This window comes from Vanellus vanellus, assembly GCF_965231255.1.
Source record: "Vanellus vanellus genome assembly, chromosome: 3".
NCBI classification, from domain to species: Eukaryota; Metazoa; Chordata; class Aves; order Charadriiformes; family Charadriidae; genus Vanellus; species Vanellus vanellus.
Genome location: NC_138907.1, coordinates 101,789,750 through 101,804,985, shown reverse-complemented (window position 1 = coordinate 101,804,985; position 15,236 = coordinate 101,789,750). Strand labels below are relative to the sequence as shown.

Genomic DNA, 15,236 nt, shown 5'->3' with positions numbered 1-15,236 from the left:
CCCTCTGCTCTGCAGCTCCGGTAGTCTGATCTGATCATGATTTATTCTTGTAAAGACAGATTATTTCACCTACATACAACCCCCCATACGGAATAAATCCCAAGGAAAAAACACCTTGAAAGAAACTTGAATCTTACCTAAGTTAATGAACATTTCGACCCTTTCTCAGAAACTCACTAATTGTTGGTGAATTAAAAGATCTCTGGGTTGGCCATCTAGCATTACACCTGCACTGCCAGAGGAAAGGAAAAGCAGTCTTCACAAAAAAATATTTGTGCCATGAAAGAGCTCAGATTAGCTCCAAGTAACATGACAATAGGTGGTGATCCCTCGCAGCAGGTTACTTTGGACAGACTTGGGAAGAGAGACACAGGAATCTCAAAATGACATCAAATGCAAGAAAACAATTTCCAAAGTAGAAAGAAAAAGCATGACACTTTGAGCACATAGAACTGTTCATCCAATAATTGTCTGAGCAAGATCATTACTCCACTCAAAAAAACAAAAAAGAGAAAAGTAGGAATCATTGATGTCAACGTATAAGTCAAGAGTAAGATCCCCTTTCTCTGTAACCGTTCTGTCACAGAGTCACAATGGCTGAGGTTGGAAGGCACCCCAGGAGGTCATGAGCTCGAACCCCCCTGCTTAGGCAGGGCCACCTAGAGCTGGTTGCCCATGATACATGCTCGTATCATTCCTTAATTTTCACTGTTATTCCACCTGGGACTGCATTTCTTATATTCCTCACCAAGTTACCAACAAACACAATACTCAGGCTCATTGTGGAGGAATCTGTAGGTGTAACACATCTCTGGAACGGGAAAGATGGTCTCCTGAAGCTCTTATTATGCAATATTGGCTTCTCTCCACTCCTACTAATTGACCTGATGTGTCTTAGACAAAATTTGGGTGTCTTTCTAAGCAGAGGGTAAGAATGAGCAGGGAGTGGGAACCTGACCACTAACATAATCCTTTTATTTCAAATGCAACCTTTTTGGTACAACACCATTAAGAAAATTTGGCATGCGGTTTACAGCATCTGATCAGCCTTTGCCTGTGCAGATGTTTGGCCTAAACTTTTGTTTCTACTAGGGCTAGAGGTGACTACTGCCCTAATCTTTGGTGGTAGACCTGGTTATCTTTTTCAAGTAATTTAGAACCATTGGTTGCCCATCCCCACAACTGGAAGCATCACAGACTCTTCTTTTGGGGGCTTGCTTTCATTCCCACTTTGATGAGAGCATACTCCCCACCTGCAGACAAGCTGAAGCAGCATGGTTTAATGGAGTCCACGGTAAATCTCATTGACCCAAGGTGATATAACATTAATAAAAGAAGCTTAATTCCTGTACAGCAGCAGATATCAATGTAAACACAGGATGAACAGGTCATAAATTATTTGGGATCTGTGCCCATGGACCCAAGTTTTCCGTTCACGGGTGTGCCTGTTTCATTGATTTGAGTCCTGTGATGAACCCCTCTTACATTAGCTCTCTCCTGTACACGCACACGTGTTAGTAAGCACATCCTTTGTACTTTTTCCATTTCTAAGGAATATGTACAAAAATGGAGGAAGCAAAACACAGCCTCTGGGAAACCAAAATGGGGGTGATATATTGTTAATCTTAATGATGTTACTCCCTCCATTGTGACGCAGTCAATTGCCACATGAGCTCGATCATGAACATGAATACCACTCAAGTGGTATTCACTCTATAGCATAAACTGTATCTGGATTTTCCATTACCATATATATAAATAAAATATATATGCATACACATTTTATGAAATATTATTATTTAAAATATATTTACTTAAATTAAAAATTTTATATATATAAAAGTTCATCTCCTTGTAAATGTGATCTCAATATGATATGCAGCCTCAGTAAACTTGATTATTAATTCAATAGTTTAAGAAGTGATTTAAAAATATTACTTCTTTAAGACCCCATGGTTAAAATAGATACTCGTCTTGAAAACTCTAAGATGACATTAGTAAAAAAGCACACCAAGGAATCAAAGAGAAGCAAGAACCTGAATCTTAACTAATACCTAATTTTAAACTACATTCATAAACAATACTATATTGTGTCACATTGCACGTAAGTCTCAAAATTCTGAAAAAATAACCAGGCCTCCTTGAAAGTCATCATATTTAATTGTATGATTTCAGTTATACTTATTATTGCTTAACACCAAAGAGTATTTAAACATTATGATTTCTGAATAACTTACTATGATATTCATCAAACTCTGTTTCATTTTTAATCATATAAGCTTGTAACTTAAATCAACATGTAAAAAACATTATGTAAGTGCAATTGTATGTAGCTGAACTGTAGGTTTAACCTTTGCTACCTGAAAGACTTAGTACAGATTTTTAGCTTTCACAAGAGTACTGTTCACTTTGTAGTGATAATCAGGGCAGTACTGTGTCAGCCTAGAGTCTTGCAGCACAACAGCAAGTAACTTGTCTTTTTTATCTAGATTATGACTCATGGCCAATGATAAACCTTTTACAATAATGCCATAATTATGTGCAGTTTACTACTACAAGCAATTAATTCTTCAGGGCACTTCATTCTCCAATAAGTCTAATTATCAGTGCTTTAATAAAATAAAATTGATTCTTTCGCCTTGTGATCCTTACAGACTTGGGACTAGATTTTCACTTGGAATCAATCATTTCATAGGTTCTATTCCTTTTTATCTTCATTCGTTTTAGGAAATCAAGTTTTCTATAATCTTATAAATCAAGTTGGTGGAAAGTGAGCTATGGAACAACAACAGTAGAGGAAGCATATATATGTATCATCTTTAGTGAGATGAGAAGCGCTATGGTCAAGCCCATGTGTCTCAAAAGCCATCAGCTATATGAAAAGCATTATAAAATAGGAGGTGTTTGAAGTTGCTCTCTGAGTCTTTTTCAAGCACTGCATCTGTTTCTGGATGTTGATTTGTTTTCATTTTTGTTTTTCTGCAGCTACAGGAGATAATTGCTGCTGTTTAATGAATCCTTAGATGTGCCCATAAATCATCAACGCACAGAAAATCTCATAGCAAACATTATACAGCTCCCCAAAAGCTCATGGGAACTGGCAATTCTAGGGAAGCATAAGAAACCCTGAAGTTTTGGAAAACCACAGAGAGTTCACTTGTGGCAACAGAGGCTTGTGTCTTTTATATCATCATATGGGAACTTCAGCCCTTGCAGTACTGTTGATAGGCCTCTCACTCCTTCCTTGATCTTTTTGGAGACAGCTCCAAGCTGAGAATCAGAGAGGAGAAGCCCTGCTCAGAACAAAGAAAAACGTATGATTTTCATTCTCAGGAGTACCAAGGATCCTAAATGGAAAAGGAACAGTTTAAGGATCCAATTTTGCAATCAACTGGTCAAGGCACAGCTCTTACTGACCTAACTAGGAGATTACTCAGCACCTCATACCACTGAATTCTGCTGCCGTTTTGCTCTTCAGCTCTTTGGAGCAGATCCATAAACTCTCCTCCTTATTTCAAAATGTTACAACAGGATGTAATTAAGTACAATTAACAAGGAGGTCAAACGGTCATCTGATAAACGCTGGCCCAAAGAGGCAGCTTGAAAGGTCAGGGCTGCTAAAGCCACATAGTATTGATGGGAAAGAATATTATGATTTAAGGGGGAAAAAATCCCAATGGCTAAAACTGAAGAGATTTACATGCTTTCTATATTACACACACAAAGCCATGCACACAGACTGATACACATGCGCACATGCCTCAGAGAAACACAAGTCTATGTTCTGAGAACCAGAGCTAGACTAACCACACGTCAGCTCTTCCTTGCATCAGATCTCAAATCTCAGTTTTGGTGCTTTAATTCCAGTGATTCTTTTTCTTTTTTATTATTTTGTAAAACTGCCTGTAAATAGATTTGTTGCCCTTATAGAAGGGGTTTTTTTAGCCCTTTCTAAAATAACGCTTGAGATCACCATGAGAAAACGCAAGGTGTTGGGAGGCTCTTAGGAGGGAAATATTTTACAGAGCACACAGCCAGAGTAAAAAGAGGCTTTGCAAAAAGAAAGCCATTCCAGTGCTCGACAAGGTCAAAGAGCAAGAGCGCACAGAAATGAAAATGAACACAAAAGTATTTGGCCATCCTCATTTTATGGATTGGTAAAGAGAGGCATACTGGTTTTCTTCTCCATCTGAGGCTCTTCAGCTTTTTCCTATTTGGCTGCTCAGATATTTCACTCTCCGACTTTCAGGTTTAGGCTAGGCTGGGGCCAAGACAGACTCACTGCAAAATATTTGCACACATTTCATGTAAGAGGCAGGAAAGTAACCTGGTCAGGAGTAGCAGATTAACCTTCGGGATGACTAGCATGTTATGACTTGTAGTTATTGACAGATACCCCAGCTGAGGTAACCTTGGGAACAACCTTCCCATAGCTATGCTCCTGCTGGATCTCAGCCACCATAAATCACCACAAAGACTACAGCTGTCATGGCGTTGTACGCTGTGCTTGCTCTTGGTCCCGCGGCTTTATCATCCACACTACTGTTTGCCCACTATTTTGATTCCTCGGCTAACATCTTTGCAAACCGTACCATTAGAATCCCATGGCTCCAGGCACCAGGAGCCATCAGGTGCCATCCAAAATCAGACTCACAAATCATTCCGTGTCCCTGCCCTTTCCTCTTCTGTAGTTTAGGTTTGCCAGGGCAGAATTTAAGACCTCTACCTCCAAAAATGCTGTCACCCATATTGTAAAAGACCAACACAGTATCTTCTTGAAATTATTTTGAAGTACCTTATAGTTTAATACCCCACCTGTATTTCCCCCTCATTTTTTAAAAAAGGATGTTTTTAATGTATATGGCTAGACAAATTGTTATTAATTTATAATAATTACTCTGGATTATGGGCACAGCTTTTCCAGATAATATGAATATAGCATCATTAATTTGACTACGGTCAAATACATGAGAATTAGAACAACAGTAATTTAATTTAATAGACACAGTCCACAAAGGGGTAGAATCACAGAATCATTGAGGTTGGAAAAGACCCTTAGGTTCTCATGGGGTCTGAACTGATAATATTACTAGGTCAGATAAAAACATGCCTAACAGAAGCTTTGGTTATTCAAATTCCTATCTCCTTCTGATTCTCCTCCGAAAAGAGAATTAGGTGGAATTTTGCTTCTGCAAAGCCACTGGTTGTCAACTATGAATACATATCATGTACCATCACGAGCTGTCCTGATTAGTTTTCTAAACTCTGAGTCATTAACAATTGTTGTCTCAGTTTGCCCTGAATTACAGTGGGGATAAAAGTAAAGCTGTGTTCTGGCAAAGTACCACACATGCCATTGGGTTGTATAATAGTGGCCGAAAAAAACATGTTCTTGGTCTATTGCACTGGAGCAGTTGCTCAAAAAGAGCTGGGAACTAAACATTCAGATCCACCTTTTGGAGCATCTCTCAATAACAGTGGGAAGATTCTGAGTGGAGAGCTGAGCGGTAAAACCTCTCCTTTTCTACTTGTTTCACAGTCATTTTTTGTACAGAAACAAATTTATAATTCAGTAAAAAAACAAACCAGCTCCTGCTTGGTGTACCCCACCCACAAACTTAAATAATGTAGTTGTCAGGGTTGACAAGTTCTGCCTGCTGTAGCATTTCTGTGTTTTATAGGAAATTTTAACCGGGGGTGTTATTTTAAGAGATGAGCAAATGGGGAAACCCCATGGCCTACCCAATAAAATATGAACTTAAGGTGCAATGGAGCACTCATAAATATGACTCAGAACAAGGGGATTCATTGTTTCTCCCGACCCCTTTTAGCTGCTCCTCTGATCTCAACCTCTCTGTGTGCGTCATGGCAGCCCTCATCCTTTAACCTGCGGTTTTTAAAAGCTAGCTTCTACGTTATTTATGGCTGCAAATGTTAGTAGCCCGTCTGTGTACTCCCTGCACGCACATACTGAAGGGTGGGGGGAGCTGCATTTTATTTTGCAAGGATGAAAAGTTTTGGCTGGGGAGCCATGCGCTTGGGGAGGTTGAGGTAGTCGCCCTGCCACCAGGGGTTGAGAAGGAAAATGCCTCCTTCACCTGCAAGGTTCACTAGAAGAAACTTATACCCAGACTTATTTTATCTTTCATTTGCACATTATCTATGTTTATCATATTCTCCCTCCTTGTATCTTGGGTTTGCCCTTTCCCTATCTATATGCATGGTCTCCCTACTGTGATGATCTTCCCTCCACTTTTGTAACTCTACTGGCCTGGGAAAAGCTCCCAGTGCTACAATACCACTCTCCACGTGAAGCACAGAGGAGCGGGATTAACTGTCCCAGTCACACCAGTTCCTACAGAGACGCTTTCTCTGTTGTGAACCTTTCCCATGTCCCGCAGGTCTGAGTCCAGCCCCGCACGCTGGCTGTTGCCTACTGAGAAGAGGGCTGTCCTCCCTTGTAAGGCTTGGTCTGTGCTTTGCCATTTTTCTCCCATGCCTGTTCTCATTCCTTCCCTCTCCATCTCCCGCGCTGTCGCCTAGTCTCACCCATTCTTGGCCTTTAATCCCTTCTGCAGCCAAATGCCACTGACATAAAATTAAAGTTCACTGACCCTGCCTAGACGGCGGGGGTTAGAGACAAGGGAAAGGACAAGTCAGAGAGGATGGGGAAAAGTGTGGGAAATAATTATAAAGTCTGGTAGCAGCCAGAGCTCTCCCGAAGCCCTGGGGAGCCTTTCTTTAGCTGGAGGCTGCAATTGGCACTTCATAAACTGTTCATTCTCAGCTATGTGGAAACACCAGATGACACCTAGAATGATCAGACTGTAATCAATCAATTTTCTGCAAAAGTCTATTAGTTTGTGGGCCTATGAAAGCGAGCTGAAAGGAACCGCCGTGGCTAAAAAGAGAAGAAAAAGGAACTGCCCGTGTCGTAATTACCTCCATAACTCAGGCGGTAAGTAGGCAGGTAGCCATGGTAAAATTCTTTGCATGATTTAACATTCGGAGAAAATAATAACAGGAGCAATAAGTGTGGGAGATCACGTATGTGCCAAAGCGTCCTGTTATTTAAGCAAATACCCCGGGGTTTAGGAAGAGAACCAAGAGGCTCTCCATCCACTCCATGGCAGGCGGATTCCTCCCCTAATACCCTCTGCACAGAGGCGCCTCCACAAGCTTCCCTCTTTCTCTTTCATGGCTAGCCAGAGTCACTCCAAGATTGTGTTTTCCTGGGAAAATATGTACTGTACAATACATACAATCCCCACAACCCCACCCAAAGTCTGTGTTTAGTCTGGAAAGGAGCACTTTCTAAAGAAGAAGCGGAACTGGGTCAGCCGTTCTTCCCAATGGGAAAAATATTAATAATAATATGTATTTATATATATCCATACATCTATATAGCTTTTCACCATGCACGTCTAACCATCTGCTAAATCAGTTTCTCTTCAGTTATCTGCAATTTCTTTCAAATCTGTCGGCAAGGAAAGTCAGACAGTTTTATACCCCAGTTAATGGAGAGCTTGACATTTTTTTGGCTGGGTAGATACAATAATTTACTTGGATTTAAAGTGTTAACTTTGGCAAAAAAATTAATTGACAGTTATAAAAACATTATTTTGTTAGATGATACTTATGGATCACACACAAACCTATTTTGAGGTAGAGCTATATAGTTCATAAGGTTCATGTAACAAGAGAGATTTCAAAGGAAATATAAAATATTTCAATATAAAACAACAAATGTATTGTAATTCCAAAAAGGAATATGGAGAATATTTCTTGCTCAAAATTAAAAACAATCCTTAACAACCTGCTCTGTCATCGCCCAAAAATTGGTTAAAACTGCCTAAAGGATTCTAAGGATTGGGTGAGGATTTTTAGGGAATATCATTGTGTGGGTGAAGTCATTTTGTTCTAGAAATAAATAAACCTATTGTGCAAAAAGATGTCTTAATATTTCATTTGATCATGTAAAATTATTTCATCATTAATAGGTTGTTTTAATGCCTGATTGTGTACCCAGGACACAACAAATTAGTTCAACTCACTGACTGGGTGATGAAAATTTTGTTAAGGGAGAAAAATCTTAGGATTTCAAGATGCCAAGTGAGATCTACTTTGGGTGAAGATTAAATGAAACCTGCTTTGATCTAATTTGCTTTACAGTTTATGTAAAAGAGTGAAAAATGCCACGTTATTGACTTTGGGTTTCCATTCAAAAAAACTTCACAAATGTTTTCTCATTTTTTCTCAGTATTGATCCAGCTCCTCAATTAAAGATGTGGGGTCTATTTGTTATTTAACAAGTTTTATCTCTGTAATAGCATCCCTCTGTCCAAGGCAAGATAATAGCACTATTTCCGTCGCTTCAGTTAAGCCTGTGTCAATATTTTCATTAGAAGCCTGCATTTTAGGGACTAAAGCTGTACCACAGCCAAGGAAATTCATGTAAGGTTAAAATTAAGACAGCGACATCTGAAATCCAGTGGAAAAGAAAGAAAGAAAGTGTGCTTATTCCTGAGCTTCGAGGAGAGAAGTTAATGATCCTGAGGCCTTTTTGCGTGTATCCTTCAAACCCAGCTCCCCTTCCGCAGCTCCTGGCATTTTATAGCTTAGCACTCCATATCCCTCGCTGATGATATGTTAGCTGTGAGTAGAAGGTTGTAGAAACTGAATTAGTTTAATTTAAGAAACTAGCTACTATATACACTCAAGGTCTCATTGCAGTTAGGAATCCTTTCTTTTTCGCGCGCAACGAAAATATATTTTTACAGGTATTTGGTGCGGATTGATGTGCTGTAGGTTTCTCAAAGTAGCTGTATAAAAGTTGTTCTCTGCCATGTTAGCATTCTCCGATGAACACAATGGGCTGTAAATCTTGTGAATTTATGTATGTGCTTAGTGATTCAGGTTTTAAAGAAGAACATAATCTTCAAGGCAGCGTACAAACTTGGGGTAAAGAAGCTGGAGAAAGATGAACAGTCCTCTGTGCCTCAAACAGGCAAAATTTCCTTTGATTTCAGCGTCTGATTTAAGAACTGATCACAGCACGTGTGGTTTGAAGATTGTTATAACTAAGATTGCAGAATCACATTGTGTGTGAAGAAGAAAAGGTGTCATTCTGGGGTGTGTTGGTTATTTTAAAAATCTCCATAATATTGTATCCTTCTTTATATTGGCATGCGTAAGTCAGGGTCACAAATTTTATAGTGGTCTTCACATTTGAGGTTTTGAAATTAATTTTATGTGCTAAGAAAGAAAACATAACGGAAAACCACAAAACTTGTGTACATTTATCCCCTATCTGATAGAGAGTTCATATCAATTCATAGGAAAATATGGAGAGAGAAAACAGAGTTGCTTAGCAAATGCAGCTGTCTGTTTAGAGAAAAATTTACAGATGTGTTGTAAACACAAAATGAAAATAGAGACCATTTGAATTGCATGAGAAGGAACACTTAAGTACAGTGGATTTAATGATCGCTTTGATGCTGATGGAAAATTCAGCCCTTGAAATGTTTAAATGTTGTTTGTAAAAGTGCTGCTGTTTCTCCAACCCTCAGTCATGTACATATTTTTTTATTCAGTCCCCTTCTTTTGGTGAGAGGTGAAGAGTGGGAACACTAACATTTATCTTAACAAAGTCCTTCCCTAACGAAATTTTGAGTGAGCAGAAAAGTGAGTAGGACTACATGAGTATTATTTGCCTGTTCTCTGAGGAACAAGGTATCCTATATATGTCATTTTGGGAGACGGGCCAAAAAGAAGATGCCAGAACTCTGAACAGTCAGGGCTTTGCAACAATATAATAAAATCTAACAACAGGATAAAAAAACACCCAGGGAGGAAAACAAAGTCCTGAACTTGTAGGTGATATAATCAGATCTTTGAAAACCCCTGTGTATTTAGTGGAGGATTTATTCTTTGACTGCTGGAGCAACCCCAGTTAACTCTTCTGTTACACTCATCAATATTTATGGAGAGTTGCCAACGCGCACAGCCTTATACAAAATATAGGACAAGATATAGTCTGCCTCGTCGTATCTTTCAAGAAGGAAAGAGATGGAAATTCTGGTATAAATTCCAGGATAAAGAGCAGGTGTTTACAATTTTAACTTCAGGAGAGGCAAATGCAGTCTTGTTTTTCTCCCTGGTTGCTTGACAGAATTATAATTGCAGTTCCCTTGATGATTATTTTTTTAAATTTGTTTTTGAAAGTGAGGTATTTGCAACTCTGACAAGTTGAGTTTTATCAAAATTAGCATATGAGTTTCAATTCTTATTCTTTAACATAAAATTATTTGTCCTTGTCTATTTTGTTACTTGACTTTCTAATCTTATTCAGCCTTTTCAATCTTATGCTTAATAATTTGTATCCAACATCTCAGCTACATATTTCTTGTTTCAATATATATGTCTTAAATTATTATAACTGACTACAACTATATACAAAAGTTTCAATTTAAAATATCACGATGATTAATAAAGCTTTATAATTACACCTCATGTAATTAATGGTGTGCAAGTATGAACATGGAGAATACTATTTCCAGAGCAGATTAATTTTATGCAAGTTGACTGAGGCTTCAAATCTAAAACCGGTTGAGTTATTACTGTGCTGCATCAGCATTTATTGATTTTAAGGAACAGTGTTAGCATTCACTTATCACTGCATATTTTTCCCCATTGTACATTAAAAGAGCCTGCCCTCATCTGTCACGATCTTATGCTGTATAAATCACGTAAAATGGTTACCTGTTTCTGTGATTTATTTCATTTTTATGTTAATTATACTGAAACATAGGATTGTTTAATAAAAATGTTGAAGCTAATCTGTATTGGTCATCAATATTTCTTATGCATGTTACACGGTGGAATGTGTGATAAACCACAACATCCAACATGCATGGAAGGGCATTTGAAGTGAATTAGGATTTAGACTCGCTTAGGGCTGAGACACATTTTAATTTTACAGAGGCCAAACAAAACCTGGTATTTACACAGTATTTTTTTTATAAGTTAATAGTGTCTATTAATCATAATCACTAGAAAAATAAAGCATCTCACCCCCAGTTTTCACAGTTTACGAATGTAAGATAAGCCTTAGCTTCGCAAAATTACTTTCTTAAAGCGACACTGGCTTCCCAATAAAATGAGACAAATATTAGAAACTTCCCAGTCAAGGTAAAACATTCAGTGGAAACTTGTGTTCTTCCAGAGAGGGTTTTTGTCTGGGGAAGCGCAGCAGGATCAGGCTAGGACATATCTGACACTGAGCTTTCAAAGACTTCTACTCATGCACTGCAAGAAGTCCTCGTGAAATCAGAGATGTTTCATGAAATCAAAGGCTCAGTCCCGTGTAAATAGTTCTCCGGGCCACTGATGAAATGGTTTGAGACATATTTACTGAGGGCGTTTCTCAGGACACTCAAGGAAAATTTTTGCAGGATCGGGGCCTTGACTAATGCTTAGAAGATCAGAACATTTCCTATTTCCTTTACAACATTGCCATTTTAAATTCAGCTGACTCCAGATACTCTGGGTAAATCGAGGCATACAATGATCACTTAAAAGTACTACACGGAAAATATGCAAGTCTTTTTAGGGACGAGGAACAAATTTACAAAAACCAGAGATTTCATTTTTTCTCTAGTCTGCTGTTTCAAGAGCAAGAGCAACAAGCAAATGTATTTAGAGTCGTGGACCTATGTTACTCTTAAGAAAAAAGATCTCAGAATTGAACACCTTATCTGCCACACAACTAATGAAAAGTAATTTTATTATTACGGCAACTAAACTCTAGAGTGTCATTTTCCTAGAAATTCGAGTTGTTGAGGATTTTAGTGTTTGGAAACACTTTTAATACTGCAGCAAGGATTAAAGACCTGGTAGACATAAAAGGTACAGAAAGGGTGTGATAATCTGAAGGTATTTTGGAAAATGTGCCATTGTGTAAAAAGTTTCTACAGAAAGTATTATCCTGGAAAGCAAGAGTTCATCAGATTCTTTACCAGCTTATTGAGAAACTTTAAGTTTTCAATTAAATCTCTGGCTATTCAGATCAAAGGAAAAAGGTTTTTTTAGCTAACTTTATGAGTCTTGCAGCATTTAAAATACTTATAAAAATAATAAATACATTTCATGAATTATTTGCAGCTTTCTTAATGAGATTTAAGTTCCCTTCTATTAAAGAAACCTGTAACTGCTTTTTTAACAGCAGCGTAACTGGTAAGCATGTTTATTATACTCTGAAGCCAATATAATTTAGTTTTATCAGTTTTTGTGTCTGAATTGATATCATTTTCAAAAGCATTCTTTGCTTGCATGTTTCTGGTGTTTAATACTCTACTTGTTATTTAATTTATTTATGACACAGAAAATAAGAACCATTGCAGGCTCTGAGCACCATGGCAGTATAATAAAACGCAGTCTGTGGTTATTAAATAGAAATAACAAAGAAACAGCAACAGATTATTTAAAAACCAGCCATCCAGCTGAAAAGATAATAAAACTCTGACTCTTACCAACAGAAAAAAAAAAAAAAAAACTAAATAACCTAAGAAATCTTTTTTTTCCTTTTCGGAAATGGCTTAACTTTTCCCTTTTCATAACATTCTAGGCTTTAAAATATTAACAACTGATGTTTGTTCATGTCTGGGCTTTAAGCAAAACAGTGAGGGAAATAACCGAGCAATAGGCATAAGTGTTTGATTTTTTGAGATTTAAAAAAAAAAAAAAGGAGTTAGTTGGCCTAAGGCTAGAATTTTCATTACATCAATGAAAGAAAGAAAACAGAAGCCAGCAGAGGGGAGTTATAGAAACTGACTTTATATAAACAGTAAGAAAAATCTTTTTTCCATGGCCACCTACAACGTAGCTACTTTACCATCAGTACGACTTTTCTTTTACCAGTGGCACAGCAGCCCGGACCCAATCCTGCCGGTTACGGTCCGGCCGAGAGGTTTGCCCCTCTCCAGATCAGGCTAACAGTTTGCCAAAGAGAGCAGAAACAAAAAATTTTTCCACCTACCTAAATTGACAAAGCTCATGACCATGTCAGCATCATTCAGAAAGTTGGTGTCGTGCAGGCTGGCTAAGGGAGGATTCTGTGTGGCCAGAGGGGTCATGCGAGATAATTGTATTCTCCGCGAATATCCATTTGGAGAGGCAGGGTATCCTTTCCGTATCCCTCTGCTCTCCCCTGCCATTGATCCCTTTAGTGAATACTCCAGCTCCTCAGCGTCCTCTTCATTTGTCATGGCATTATACAGGTCCAGCATGAAGAGGGGTGCAGAAGAAGCCTGCTTTCCTGGTGAAAATGGTCTGGGTCTGTGAGGTAAACCCAGGATAGAGAGAATCTCTCTCTGAATCTCCCTTCTCTCATGGTTCCGCAGCCTCCTGTAAATAAAACTCGAATGGACATGATTGTCTCCTAAACCTCCCTGTGCGTGACCCACCAGAACCCAGCAATTCCAGAGCAAGCCCACGAAAGCTTTGAGCGCAGTTAGGTTCATCTTTGAAAAGAAAAAGAACAAGGAAAAAAAAAAATCTTTTCTCCTACTTGTTCTGAGTTCCTATGAGGTCTGCTTTCCCAGTGGCTGAAAAACAAAATTTACCTATTCTTCATGTCAATGTCATCTCTAAACGTAACATCTTTGGTGATTTCTCTCCCCCCACCCTGTTTAAATATTATGGAATGTGTCAGGTTGCAGTTATTTCTAAGAAAGCTGAAATTCAGACTTCCAATTTTCCACTGTTGTTATCGTTTTTTCTGCATTTATGGAGCAGAAGACCAGTATTTTGTCAGCTGACCTAGGCATTCCTATATAAACCTTAGATAACCAGGTCTTTGGTGGGGTGCTGTATTAGCAAGAGCTGTTCTTCTGACACATTGTAGTTCCCAGAGTTATCGTCCCTCGTTATTCTGAGTTCTTCGTACACCTTGCGCTCTTCCCAAGATAAAATCCTGAGTCACAGATTTGTCTTGATCTGTACCTTGGTGGTGTAACACATATTTGTCCAGCAGCCTGGTGACAACTTTAACATCTTTTGAATCGCTTGAGTGTAAAGTAATTCTAAAGCATGTACTAATCAAATTAATGTGTTGCCATGAATTTACTCGCAAAAAAAACCCTTCTGTAAATCCATTCAACTCTTTTCAGCTTCTGAGCTGTTATTTCCAACTCTAGCAGGCACAAATATAACAGCTCTCTTCAAGAGAGATCTAAAGACTAATGTAAGCACAACCCTGCTGGGAAAGAAGAGGCTTCTCATTGTAATTTGAAACGGGTATAGCAAAAAAGTCCTTAACCCTTCTCTTGCCAGACAGAGCTTTATACCTCTCCCCCCCCTCCTTCCCCCCCCCCCCAGTTGACAGTAATATACCTAATTTTGGCTATCAGCTGTTTTTTTCCTAACGGCTTGCAGAATCAATTTTAACTTTAACAAGTTTAGGATATATAGATAGCTAAAGGCACGGCGTAATGTGGAAGCTCTTGTGAGTCTCCTTATGAGTCTGTGGGTTAGTAAATGTGAATAGGAAACTCTCATAGCAGACTAAAATAGCATCTCATTAATTCAAGAAATGTTTAGATTTTAGGTAAGTTTAGCAAACAAAGGTGACCTTTTAAGTAAAATCTGTAGGAAATTTTGTCGGTGAGGCTTCATTCACTCTTCTCTAAAAATGTCGGGAATGCAATCTGAATGAAAACAAATTTATTCAGCAAGTGAGTTTTCAAGTTGTGCAGAGCCAATGGTGTAATTATGGTTATAGTCACAACTTTCATAAACTGTAATTTGCAATGATAATTTATTCAAAGTACATTTTGACTCATAAATTGCTATACTACTTTTCCCAGTAAATATCAAAAGCTAAGATTTAATCCCACAGCCTATTATTAACTGAAGAAAGAAACAGCTTAACTGAAGAAAGAAGAAATATTAAATAGATTATAAAGCTGCTGCCCATGAAGTTAAGATTCAGCTTAGAATTTTATGACAGTCAGCAACTGGTGTTTTCCTCTCACTAAAACAAAATCAGTATTAAATTTCATATTGCTCAGATTATTGGTGGTCATTTTCCCCACTTCTATAATTTGCCTTCAGTCTTGAGGAGCCTTTCCGTTGATGAAGCGGAGAAAAAAAGGACAAAAAAAGGTTAATACGTGACACTGAGGAAAAAAACAGGTATATAAAATGCATCCCGTCGGGTTTTCCCTTACATGACTAGC

General features: G+C 38.3%; 1 protein-coding gene across 2 annotated transcripts in view; it reads right to left on the bottom strand.

The window, feature by feature from the left end:
• The window catches only part of BMP5 (bone morphogenetic protein 5), a gene marked incomplete at both ends in the record, with an annotated part of 53,872 nt that extends 40,352 nt beyond the window's left edge, over positions 1-13,520 (bottom strand). For both annotated transcript variants that reach the window (XM_082481419.1, XM_082481420.1), the window contains one exon: positions 13,037-13,520. In XM_082481419.1, coding sequence (XP_082337545.1) covers positions 13,037-13,520 — 484 coding nt within the window. The remainder of the gene's footprint in view (positions 1-13,036) is intronic.
• Positions 13,521-15,236: the final 1,716 nt, after the last annotated feature.